The sequence below is a fragment of the Hypanus sabinus genome, chromosome 11 (genome assembly GCF_030144855.1).
Source record: "Hypanus sabinus isolate sHypSab1 chromosome 11, sHypSab1.hap1, whole genome shotgun sequence".
NCBI classification, from domain to species: domain Eukaryota; kingdom Metazoa; phylum Chordata; class Chondrichthyes; order Myliobatiformes; family Dasyatidae; genus Hypanus; species Hypanus sabinus.
The window spans coordinates 62126992-62140906 of NC_082716.1; the positions used below are offsets into that span (position 1 = coordinate 62126992).

Sequence of the window (13915 nt, forward strand, 5' to 3'; positions counted from 1 at the left end):
TTACAAGGATGGTGCCTGGATTGGGGAGCATGCTTTATGAGAATAGGTTGAGTGACCTCAGCCTTTACTCCTTGGAGCAACAGAGGATGAGAGGTGACCTGATAGAGGTATATAAAATAATGAAAGGCATTGATTGCGTGGATAGTCAGAGGCTTTTGCCGAGGGCTGAAATGGCTAGCACAAGAGAGCATAGTTTTAAGGTGCTTGGAAGTAGGTACAGAGATGTCAGGGGTAAGTTTTTTCATGCAGAGAGCGGGGAGTGCATGGAATGTGCTGCAGAAACAATAGGGTCTTTTAAGAGACTCCTGGATGGCTATACGGAGCTTAGAAAAATAGAGAGCTATGAGTAAAGCCTAGGTAGTTCTAAGGTAGGGACATGTTCAGCACAGCTTTGTGGGCCAAAGGGCCTGTACTGTGCTGTATGTTTTCTATGTTTCCATAAACTGAAGGCAGATTGACAAAATAAGAAATATTGTGGGAGTTGGAAATTAATTTGAGGTCATCAGTGTGGAACCAAGAAAAGCAAAATATTTTATAAAGAGCTGGAAATCAGAAACTGTGTGAAAACACATATGTACATCAAGGTACTCATATTAGAGAGCTAGATCAGAGCTATACGATTTAATACCAAAAATCAACAGAATACTAATCTCTATTTCAAGGTCAGTTGCCAAAAGAATGCCTCAATTAGAAAGAGCTCGGTTAGTCTGAAGTTTTGAACTTAGCTCTGACCACTGATTTCAACACAGTTAAATTATGTATTGCACACACTTGGGTTTATTCCCACAAATTTAAATTATGAGATTACCTAATAAAGGCATTTCAAATAATACTAGGGCCCAAAACTATGGAAATACCTTCTCTCATGTAGAAAACCAGAAAAAAAAAGTCAGTATAATATTAAAATGCCACACGGCAGCTAAACTGGGAAACTGATATAAAAACAAATTGCAAATGTAAATGTACAATTTAATCCTCCCAAAAGCTTCTGTCTGTTGCTTCCATTCTATTGGGTAAGCAAATGGAAAAAAGTTAAGGCCAGGTAAATATTATTGTAATAAAGTTTAGCAATTACTTATTGAACAGAAAAATAAGTAAGGCTTTGAATTAATTATGCCTGTTTTTAAACTTCAGAGGGAGCAGAATTACCTGGTGTAATTTCAAGCTACACAAATTAATGCCAATCCCTAAATGTAATGAAATTCAGTACATTTAGACATATTCAGTATAGATTCAACAGGTCTTTCAAACAAGATGACCCTGATGCCATTAAAATCAGAAGCATTCTTTATTACTAGAAATTACCTAGTCCTTTTAGACAGCAAAGTACGTCTTGTGTACTTCTACTGTGGGCATCTGAACAAAGCTTAAAAATCCAATTTCTTTCTTGCTGAACCCTGACCTACAATCAACAACAAATTAATACAAGAACAGTCCATGAATCAATAATTTACAATGCAATGAATTCTAAACTTTATTTTCTTTCACTGTTCTTTATGTTTAGGAGTTAAAACCGAAGAGCAGTCCTTAGGTAACTAAAAGGACAACTACAAAGTTGGACCAGAGGAGAAGGAAACTGCTTCCTGGGGAGATTATACCAGCTGGTTATGGGCAAGGGCAAGCCCACGTATGGATTTAAACAAATATAAAAAGGTTTTGAACTTTAGCCTTGGGAGCTATGAGTTTTTTTTTGAAAAAAACTCGTAGATAGAATATTGCACAAGCAGATTTGACATGTGATCACATTATCAACCTAGTACAAGAAGAGCTGAAATTTACACCACGTAAAGAAAGGACAATGGGTATGAAATCTCTGTAATAATTAAATGTGGAGTTCATTCAAGGCATGAATGGGTTTCAGTGACACATAGCTGACGTGCAGGTGGAGGGAAGTAAAGGAGCTGATATTAAACAATTAATTTTAACAGAAGAGTCTAAAAGATTAAAATACTATTCTTCTGAATTTGAGCTGTTAAATTTAGAGGCACAAATGCAGCTGGAGGGGGTGTTATTTAAAGTAATTAGATAATCGGGATATAAACTTTACGCAATTGATCTGTGCCTATTTCAAAAACATCCTACAGTAACTTGCATAAATCAGATGCACACAATTCACTTTTACGGAGGTTATTGAATATAGTAGTAAAAATCAAATAACAAGAATACAATTTTACAATATCTGGGGGAGAAATTGTTCCTTTTTGCCATTTCAATCTGTTAAACAAATCATTTCAGTAAAAGACATTAAGCACAAAAAACCGCTGGGAGAACATATAAAATACTTAAATTAACACTGAATTCTATACTGCTGCTTGCTTAAGGTAGTTTCAGAATGAAGTACATCATTAGGCATAAAGTAATACTTAAGACTATATAAATCTAGACTGGTAAGGTAGCCTATGAATAAAGTGTTGAGTGTGACAGTAAAGTTTAAAAATAATAATTAAAAGGAGATTGTCGAGGATACAATGATTTCAGCAGAAACAATAGGGAGAACAGAGTCAACTTTTAAGAGTAGATAAAAATTAAAATATTCAAAAGATAGATGGGGAGAAACAGCAGAACAATGGAAATAGTTAGCATTACAGGTACCAAATTGCCTTCTGCAATGTAAAATTCTGTAACTAAAATCAGATCAGAAGCATTATCATAGGTATTAAATATACTGTTGTAAATAACTTAATGCCCTAGTTCCATGCTAACTTTTTCAAATGTTCCACCTGAGGTTTTAGGGCAGATTAGAAGTTTCCAAAAGAAAAGTTTGATTTTAAGCTATTGACGTGGCACATTGGAGAGGAGAGTCAAGATCATGAGTTCATTTTTCTGTAAAGTCTATAACATTTGTCATGATAATTAAAATATTTCAGAAGGTCCAAATATCAAATCATGTGCAAATCATTTTATGATTGTTTCTTTTAATAAACTTTTTTTTACCTTAGTGAAGGTCTGAGAGCAAGAAATCCCTGCAATTCAAATTCTTCAGGAAGAGGAGTAGCTGTAAAGGAGGGAAGAGATGGGAAAGGGATAAATAATATAATTGCAGCAGGGAAAACATTACACAAAACTGTTACTTATAGTTTTACATATTGTAGAATGTCTAAGTCCTAGTTAATCTCCTCTTACAGTTGCAAAAAAAGTTTATGAACCGTTTGCAATTACCTGGTTTTCTGCATTAATTACTCATAAAATGTGGTCCGATTTTCACCTAAGTCACAATAATAAGACAAACACAATCTGCCTAAACTACTAATACACAAACAATTGTACTTTTCACATCTTCATTTAACACATTGTTTAATCACAATCCGGGCTGGAAAAAATAGATGAACCTTTGTATTTAATAACTGGTAGAACCTCCTTTAGCAGCAATAACCTTCACCAAACATTTTCTGTAGCTGCTGATCAGACTTGCATAAAGACTAGAAGTTTTAGACGATTCTTCCATATAAAACTGTTTCAATTCATCAATATTTCCGGGATACCTTGCATGACTTTGATTGCTTAAATGGTGTGCTCAATATTGACTAGAAGTAGTACAATTGTTTGTGTAGTATTAGATTAGGCAGATTGTGTTTGTCTTCTATTGTGACTTAGATGTAGACTGGACCATATTTTACGAGTAATTAATGCAGAAAACCAGGTAATTGCAAGGGGTTCACAAACTTATTCTTGCAACTGTACTTAATACTTACAAGTATAAGCTCCTCTCTGAGGTGGTGCTTCAAGATTGAAAGAAATCTACCACACATGGGTCAGGAGGTACCAGACAGGATGTACAGTTGGGACAGTTTCTGTGTGCTTGGCTTCTGTCTTCTCTGACACATGACAAAAATAAGAATGGTGGTGATCGTGCTGAAATGCACAACATTCTAACAGTACAAGACAAAGTAGTCATCAGTGTAGATGCTGCGATGGGTTTACTACATTGGAAGTCTCAAACAAGGGAATATTGTTACAAGGGAACCGTTATTTAAAATTGAGGTGTAGGAATTCTTTCCTCACAAAGTATAGTGAATTCCCAGACTTCGTCTTAGATGGTTGTGGAGGCTAGTTCAACAGAGGCATGAGAAAGTAGAGCAATTTTTGAAAAACTGAGTAACCGAGAGCTCTTGGAAACTAGCACAGAAAAGAACCGAGGACCCAAGGCATATTGGTTGCAACCACATTGATTGGCAAAGCAAGCTTCAGAGCCAGGTGTTCATATTTTCTTGTGATGCATCAATTTAAGATTTTCAATGCCATCATCATCTTTACCTCGAGCAGTTATGGGCCAGGTGTTCTCAAGAGACAATGGGGTATTGCACATTTTCCAAGTTTTCAGCACATTTCAGGCAAGTAAAGACAGGGCTGCCCAAAAGAACAAACTAAATGTAATGAGGGACTAAACGCCGGAGATATTATTCTGAGAGAAAACTCCATAATTGGTTCATTTACTCTACAATAGATTTGGGGTACTTGACTCAAGGAACCTGCTTTAAGTAGTCTAAGACACAGAAACATGAAAGGGCAGAAATATCTGCTATCAGTAGACCAGAAGAATTTTGTGCCATGTCTGAAAGTCCTGTAGTGAGAGACTTCCAGAAGGCAAGGCATAGAACAGCACTGGCAAGGCACAGTATGGTTTAGTTTTGCACTGAAAAGCATTAATGCAATGGCATGGTCATGCTTGATATTAGTCAATCAAGTTTTCTGGTCTGGGATCTTCACAGCTCCTCCCGTGAAACCCTCACATCCCTCTAATTCATTCCAAAACAGAACCAATACACTAAAGTCTAAAGTTATCAGTTAAAATGCCCCAATACTGAAAACATCAGATAAGGGCAAAGAGAACTTCTACTCAGACTTTAGGGGACAGGGCAGGGAAGAGAAAAAAATACTGGCTTTTGTCCCCAAGGGAGACATCTGACTCTCCTAGGCAATGTCAATGATGGAGTGAGAGCAGATGTAACTCTCTTGTTAGCCGTGATTAGCAAGGAGGGGGTGGAGAATGATAACTCTAAAAGGGTTAACAACATGTTTGAAGTGCAGTTTTGTTGTCTTCAATATCTTGATTCAAAAGTGCAAGACCTCGTGGCAACATTTCCAACCTGGCACTGGCCAATCTTACATTATATCATCGTCCAAGTGAGAATCTCCAAGGTTACTCCCAGGTACCGATGAGTTTTGGATTGTTCATTGGCTAATCTACTGTTATCTCCACAAACATGACCACAAATCTCCAGTGTTCATAGAAAAGTTGGAGCAAGAAATTCAATGTAATACAATGTTTCCAAAATTATTTCATCAAATGGGAATTTTCAGCACATTTTCTAAATTCTTCATGTTGGATATGTTCCAGCATAATTGTGTACGTACAATAGAAAGTCACACTTGCCCAGATATGATAATGTCCAAAATCATCTGTAAATTACATATAACATCAAAAGGGATAGTTTGTATGTTTAGGAAGCTAACCAACAAGTAGCAGCAGACACTGTAGCCCAGAAACAATGGCTCACCATCAAAATGCTTCAGGCGTTCTTCCTGATTTTTGGATTTCATACCCCCAAATTTAAATTTTACATGACCAAAAAGGTCTAATGCACCAAGCTACAGATACACTTAATACATAATTGAAGGAAAACTCCACTGTATAGCTCTTAGGCAACTCCAAAGAGCCAATAAGAATAACAATGCCTATCTGCCTTCTTGCTCGTAAGGTTTAGATAAGAAAATTTCATCAGGGTCAAGCAATACACTTATGCAGAGTTATACCAAACATGTTTGGAACTTTTCATAGCAATGAGTGTTTGGCCAACTCCAACATTAAATTGTTTTAAAGATGAGCCTGTCTTTTCCTAATATTTGATATATTGTTGGATTAAATTAGTAAATACAGGTGAAATAAAATACCCTCATATTCACATTAAAATTCAAATGCATTCATTTTTGCATTCGCAATTATTATTTTCAAAAGCAGCAAGCAGTCTTACCATTAAAACTGGACAAATCATCCTCCTGTGGATGAAAACTGTTCAGCAATGATACAATCCAGGGCCAAATGCTGAGGAAAAAAATGCAATAAGAAATTTGAATTCTAAGAGCCACACACTTTTTGTGGGAGGTATATATAGTTCATGAATGATTATATCTTACATAATTATATGAAAGATAAAGGAAAAGCTTAATGAGGAGCAAAAGGTGCTTGCTTCATCAATTGTTAGATCAAATCAGATTATTTTCCACCCAGTCTAAGCAGAAAACCAAAACACGGAAGTGCAGTGTAGCCCTGATAAAGGTACAGGAAAACTACAATACATGACTGTCTAAATCCTACATGTCAAGATGCATCATTTGGTCAACCAATTTAAAAAATTAACAAACAACATGTTGGCTCAGTAAATGAATATCTCCATTTTCCTATAACTACAATCCCATCCTTCACAACGTGGGAAAGAAAGCAATTCAGTCTTAAGATCAATTTTTGATAGTATTTATTTGAAGTCCCATCAGGCTTGCTCACTTGAAGATCAAACAAAAACTGAACTGTAAAACTGTGTCCAAAATGTCCATTATTATATTTCACTCATGGGAGCTTTATTTTTAGTTTTATAGTTATATAGCAGAGAAACACGCTCTTCAATTTTCAAATTCCCCCTAAATTATTTCTTAGATCTGAGCATTAGCTCAGAGTATGGTGCTCCAGAAACATTTGCATGGACGTCAAATTTGCAGTAGTTCCAAAATGTTCTTAAAAAAATGTACATTCAGAAAGGTATGTTAACAATTCTATCTATGAAGTGTAAGGGGGAGAAAAAACAAGAAAACTGGCATCAACGTCAGATAAAGAACACAAATGAGTTATCATTTAAGTATTGCAGGACTTTGGGTTACTTAAAAGATTTACCAATAAATTTCTTAACTGCGCTAGATCTGAATAAGGAATACTTACTGCTGCCTTTCTTCTAATGCACTCTCCTGAAAGACATTGGGTCTGAGTTTCAGCCAATCCAATGAAACTTTAACAGCTGGCAGAGGGCATTCACCCAAGGCTTCTTTGAGGTTCTCATCCTGCAGTGCACACTTGCACATTACTCCAAGAAAAGACACTGGAGAATTGAATGAGAATAGGGATTTTCACAACTACTTTACTGTGGTAGTCTTCACCTCATTGCATGCCATATATTTTTAAATAATCACATTTCTTCAATCAAATATAAAATGATTTAAACAATTACTTCAACTGGCACAGCTAAGTCTAGGTGTTCTTCACCCAACAACCAATGACAAATGAACAAAAGCTAAAACCAATAAAACAAATGAACAAAAAGTAAAACCAAATTAAGATGCTACTTACTGAAGAGACCTAGGAGTTGTGTCCAACACAGTAGCTCTTCCTGACTATAGCAATGGTCATCAGATTCAGTACTGAAATCACGCAGATGGTGTAACTCAAACAGATTAATGACTGTGAGGTGTACGAGTTGCTGAGAACTAAATGCCTTCTGAGGAAGAAGTCTCTGAAAATATCAAAATCTATATCAGAATTATGACCGCTGCAGAGAACTCCTGAAGAGTAGTGTTTCCAAGCCACAAATGGAAAAAATTGGCAATCACAAGGGATCAATGTCCTAGAAGAGGGTATGCACTTCATATTGAAATAAGTTACCCAGTATTCAAATTTGATATGAAAACAGAAAAAAAAATTGACCTATTAGCTTTAAAAATTACCATATTACCACACAGAAATTAAACAGTACTCATCCCAACAAATAGAATCACAAATTATTTTTGTATTTATCTCCTGAAAAACATAGATTTGGGACAAAATGTAAGTTTCAGAATGAGCAGAAGCCAGGTGAAGGTAGTGCAACGGTACATTCTGGGAAACTATATAAATTTTCAGTTGTAAGACTCATTTTCAATGGTTGGAAAGTTGTGAACATTTATGGAACAAGCAGAGGTTATGGGAGGTAGAAGATTATGAGCAACACAAGCAGCAAATTTAGCTATCAAAAGTGGAAAGAAAAACAAACTGCTGATGCTGTAAATCTCAATTAAAAACAAAAAATATTGTAAATAGTCAGCAGGTTTAAGCAGCATCTCTTTTATAAGTGTTCCTTTCTACCCCTAACCCAAAAATTCCTTGTTGGATCAGAGGCAACAGTTTCACTATTCTCATCTGCTTGAGTCAGGACCTAAAGTTCTTTTCCAAAGTGGGGCAGGGCTGAATCAAATTCTCAACAACCGATTATTCTGAAGAGAACAGCTGGGATTCAGCTGCTTCTAAAAAGGCTAGTCCCAGTCTTACACACCAAAAGTAAATCCAGGATGTGGTGACTCCCAGTTACCACTACATATATCACTATAGTCTACTGCCAAACTCCCAAGCCCAGCAGTGGAGCCAGGTTCCATTATGAATCCCAAGTCTACCGCTGACAAAGTAGCAGTCATCTTACTTGCTTCAAAAGGAATTTACAGCCTTATAGTATAGATGGCAAAAGGAGTAACTTCATATTAATCTTCTGTGTTTTAAATATTTTACCTTGCAAAAGTTTTTCAAAAATCAAAGACTTGAGAGGCTCTTGTAGTCAAGGCTTCACCTCTAACTTTGCCATTTGTAAAAGATACAGTGATCAACTCATTCAGCCTTCTGCAATCAACCCAGGTCAAGCAGGCAGCTACGAGACCTTGAGGCAGCAAGCCAAATCCATCTGAATTCAGGTAAACCATTAACCACCAAGGCAAACTTACCAGTGTGAACAAGAAATTTGAAATGAAAATACTGTGGCCCATTCCCCTCAAGTTTTTAAATATTTACATTGGCAGCCTCCCAACATTTTAATCTTAACTCAATCTCTCTCCCCTTATATTTCCTTAAATGTTAAGTAAATTGCTCAAACTATTTTGAGACCTTCACTGTCACAAGGGGTACAAAAAACAGTAAAACATGAATAAATTTCATATTCATAAGTAATAAATAACTTAAAACATCAAATTGCCAAAGCACAGTTTCATCGTACCTTGAATTGGTCTTCCAGCTTCTCTCTCAGCATACACAACTTCTCTAAACTTTTAGTCAAATACACATGACCATGGAATTTAATAAAAGCCTTCATGAAGTCAGAAACATTCCACTTAGTCTTCACATCATCACGGCTATATAACAAAAATAAAAAATCAAAGTGTTTGTGTGCATATTTGTGACGTATATAACCAAAAGCATTAAAGTTATGGTTTCCTCAAATGCAGTGAATACATGATATAGATAGGCTAACCAAAATGTTTCTTAAACCCCAGGAAAGTCTTCAAATATACTACTGAGAAATACTGCAAAAGGAAATTAGTTATTTTGAAGTAGTTGAAATATGCATTACCCAGGGATGACTTGGCATTGATTGCACATGAATCTTTTAAATAGAGAATTACTTAATATAAAATCTATAAAGAAAAATGTCACAATAATTTCCCCCTTTTTCTTCATTATTTCAACCCTCTTCACAACCCATTTTTAAAAAAAAAATTATTTTGTGTTCTGCATTTGATTTGACATTCAATTTTACTATTCTAACTTCAGGGATTGGACTCTGCACCTTTTATCAATAATCCTTTACTTATTGGTTATACACAACATTGTCTATGCCCCAAGTGTCCTGTAGAGGGAGCCAGGACACTTGATCGTTAACATGCAGTAATTACATACAAGCGATATTGGAAATTAAAAGAGCAAGTAAAATTCTAACAAACTACATCATTATTCTCCAGTCGCAGTATTTATGCTGCTTCTAAGTGCAATTTTGCTCACCTTTCCAAAGCTTTAGAAAGCGCTTTTTGTAGATTAGTAGAAGCAGCTGGGAATGGAAACTTGACAGCAATACTTCTGCAATAGTAGAAAATGGTAGTAAGGTGATCACCTTTAGAGGAAGCCAGGATTGCCAGTTGATTGTATGGTTGACCTGAAAAAGTGACATATTGTAATTTAAATACTTCATTAAATTCATTAATAGTTTGCAATTAGGTTATTAAACCCATTCTTGCACTGTCAAATCCACTAGTACTTGACATAAGACAGACAATCTTCTTCCTCAATCTATGCCTATTATATACTTTTGTACTGTCCTTCAAATCCTATCTTAACTTCAAATTAGGAGTTGTTATAAACACTGGATAAAAAAAATATTAAAAATTGCTTTAAATCTATACTTTTTTAAAATAATTATTCCACTCAATCCGAATTCTCGCTGGTACTCTTATTCTTTAACCACTTCTCTTTTGGTAAACAATTGGCTTTTGATAATTGCCAATAACATTTATCTGCCCTGAAGAAGGGTCTCAACCCAAAATGTCGACTGTTTATTAATTTCTGTAGACATTGTCTGATCTGTTGTTCCTCCAGCATTGTGTGTGTGTTGCTTTGGATTTCCAGCATCTGCAGAATTTCTCATGTTTACTATAGTTAGGACAAACTCAGCATGGTTTGCTTAAGGGAAAATCTTGCCTGACAAACCTGCTGTAATTCTTTGAGGAGATTACAAGTAGGATAGATAAAGGGGATGCAGTGGATGCTGTATATTTGGATTTTCAGAAGGCCTTTGTCAAGGTGCCGCACATGAGGCTGCTTACCAAGTTAAGAGCCCATGGCATTACAGGAAAGTTACTGGCATAGTTAAGAGGATTGGCTGATTGGTAGAAGGCAGTGCATGGGAATAAAAGGATTCTTTTCTGGTTGGTTGCCAGTGATTGGTGGTGTTCCGCAGGAGTTGGTGTTGGGACCACTTCTTTTTATGTACATCAATAATTTAGGTGATGGAATAGATGGCTTCGTTGGTGGAGGGGCAGGTAGTGTTGAGGAAACAGGTAAGCTGCAGAAGGACTTGGACAGATTAGGAAAACGGGCAAGAAAGTGGCAAATGAAATACAATGTTGGAAAATGCGTGGTCATGCACTTTGGTAGTAGAAATAAATGGAAAATGTGAAATAAGGGGGGAGAAAATCCAAAAACCTGAGACACAAAGGGACTTGGGAGTCCTTGTGCAGAACACCCTAACGGTTAACTTGCAGGCTGAGTCGGTGGTGAGGAAGGCAAGTGCAATGCTAGCATTCATTTCAAGAAGTCTCGAATATAAGAGCAGGGATGTGATGCTGTATCTATATCAGGCACTAGTGAGGCCTTGCCTTCAGCATTGCGAGCAGTTTTGGGCTCCTCATCTAAGAAAAGATGTGCTGGCATTGGAGAGGGTTCAGAGGAGGTACACAAAGATGATTCCAGGAATGAAAGGGTTATTACACGAGGAACGTTTGATGGCTCTGGGTCTGTACTTGGTGGAATTTAGAAGGATTGGGGGTGGGATCTCTTTGAAACCTTTCAAATGTTGACAGATCTAGACAGAGTAGATGTGGAAAAGATGTTTCCCATGGTGGGGGTCTCTAGTACAAGGTACAGCCTCAGGATAGAGGGGTGTCCATCTCAAACAGATGCAGACAAATTCCTTCAGCCAGAAGATGGTGAATTTGTGAAATTTATTGCCACAGGCAGCTGAGAAGGACAGATTGTCGGATGTGTTTAAGGCACAGCCTGATCTGTTCTTGATTGGACACGGCATCAAAGGTTACAGGAAGAAAGCTGGGGAGTGTGGCTAAGGAGAGGGAAAAAAAGATCAGCCATGATTGAATGGCGAAGCAGACTCAATAGGCCAAATGGCCTAATTTCTGCTCCAATATCTTATGCCCTAAATGTCAATTTTAAATCAGAAGAACCAAAATTATATAGTGGAAATATGAAACAAGCAAACAGAAACATAAAAAAGTGAGTATTTCAACAGAATATTTCAGTTAACATGGCAACGCTGAAGAAAAAATCTGTACATTAAACATCAATGTATCAAATGCCTTCACAGATGTTCACTGTACTACCATTGAGTTTAAGCTGCTTTTAAAATATCTAATATCTGATTTAACTATCACCAACACAGACAAGAATGCACTGTGGTAATCTAGGATTCTTTATTAACAAATAGATTTTCCTATTCTGTAGCTATCTCAACAAATGGAAAACACTTGAATTTATTTCCTATGTAAAATGCATCATGCCAAACTTGGAAATGTCAAATCTTGCAAAAAGTTCAAGTGTAAGGCTCACTTGTAACACCAGTATTCCTTTAAATCAAGAACAAATTTGTGGTGTTCAAGTGAAAACCCTGGTGTGAAGTGCAAAACATCACCATCAGAAGGGAACTAATTCCTGTCTAAGAGGTTTGAAAATCAAGTCTGATTGTGACTGATTAGCCTACACAAGTATTGGCTTTTTCATTCATAAACAAAAACCTGCCAAGGAAATAAACTTGATTCCAAACCATTCACCGAGAGTACACTAACGTGTCATTGTCTTGTCTCTTCTAATCAGATAATTCCTCTCTGCTTTATATAGATAATCCAGTAACAAATAAGAAAATCTGCAGATGCTAGAAATCTAAGCAACACACAAAAATGCCTGCCTGCTGAGTTCCTCCAGCATTTTGAGTGTGTTACTTATTATAGGTAATGCCTGGATCTGGGAAGTAACCCTAGTTGCACAAATTATAACAATGCATACAGTACATATCCAATTAATCGATGGCTGAAAATGGATCACTCAAAGTATAGGCATGGTAAAAGCACTGTAACATGAAGATTACAATATAGATAATAAACAATTAAAACTAATAGTGAGATTGGAAAAGCCAAGATCTTTTGATTGTCTTAATCACTGATGTCTACCCAGAGCCCAAGCAAGATGCTGCATCATAGATGGTGTCAAAAAGTTCCACTCCTCAGACAGCTAACGACAAAGAGGTGCAAGAAAATGGCCAGATCTTAATCCAAGAATTACTGCATTTGTAGACACACAGTGGGCAACAAACTTGAACTGGAACACTAAATTAGTAGTAAATATATGTTGAACTAAATTGCTACAGCAACTCCTTAAATCCAATGCATATGTCCACAAGACAGCTCTGTCGTTCTCCCCTATTGATAATCTCCATCATGACTACTGAATAGACCAACAGGCCCTTCAGCCTATGATGCCAATCTACACTAATCCCATCAGCCTGTACATGTGATATTCCTCCATTCCCTACCCATATGTGTGCCCTTCTATGTCTCTTAAATATTGCTAACATGCCCACTTTCATAACTTCCACTGACAGCATACTCCAAGCATTTAACACTAAGCTACCAGGTGGAAGTGAAAAAAGGCTCAATGTGGTGGGATCTGATAAGAGAGAATGGCAGACCATGAAATAAGAGAGAAACCATGGGAGGAATGTGTGGGTAGGCAGGAGAGAATGGGGAGGGAGAAAGGAATAGGGTGAAGGGGCATCAAGGGAAAAATACAGAAGAGGGGAATGATTACAAGAAGTTAGAGGAATTTATGTTCATGTCATCTGGTTAGAAACTATAAGAGGTTTGTCCAACCTCTCCTAACAACTGATACCTTCTATCTAGACAACACCCTGGTGTTGTCTAAGCACATCTTTACCTCCCCCTGCCTGCTTTCCGCAGGGATCGCTCTCTACGCGACTCCCTTGTCCACTCGTCCCCACCATCCCTTCCCACCGATCTCCCTCCTGGCACTTATCCTTATAAGCTGAACAAGTGCTACACCTGTCCTTACACTTCCTCCCTCACCACCATTCAGGGCCCCAGACAGTCCTTCCAGGTGAGGCGACACTTCACCTGTGAGTCGGCTGGTGTGGTATACTGCATCCGGTGCTCCCAGTGTGGCCTTTTATATATTGGTGAGACCCGACGCAGACTGGGAGACTGTTTCGCTGAACACCTACAAACGGTCCGCCAGATAAAGCAGGATCTCCCAGTGGCCACACATTTTAATTCCACGTCCCATTCCCATTCTGATATGTCTATCCATGGCCTCCTCCACTGTCAAGATGAAGCC

The 13915-nt window shown here is 37.3% G+C and overlaps 1 protein-coding gene across 4 annotated transcripts in view; it reads right to left on the reverse strand.

The window, feature by feature from the left end:
* The window catches only part of smg7 (SMG7 nonsense mediated mRNA decay factor), a 119335-nt gene that overhangs the window by 63866 nt on the left and 41554 nt on the right, over positions 1-13915 (reverse strand). For all 4 annotated transcript variants that reach the window (XM_059984476.1, XM_059984477.1, XM_059984478.1 and 1 more), the window contains 6 exons: positions 9785-9935; positions 9003-9138; positions 7337-7499; positions 6932-7088; positions 5973-6043; positions 2935-2995 (listed from right to left, as the gene is read on the reverse strand). In XM_059984476.1, the coding sequence (XP_059840459.1) occupies positions 2935-2995; positions 5973-6043; positions 6932-7088; positions 7337-7499; positions 9003-9138; positions 9785-9935 (739 nt within the window). The remainder of the gene's footprint in view (positions 1-2934; positions 2996-5972; positions 6044-6931; positions 7089-7336; positions 7500-9002; positions 9139-9784; positions 9936-13915) is intronic.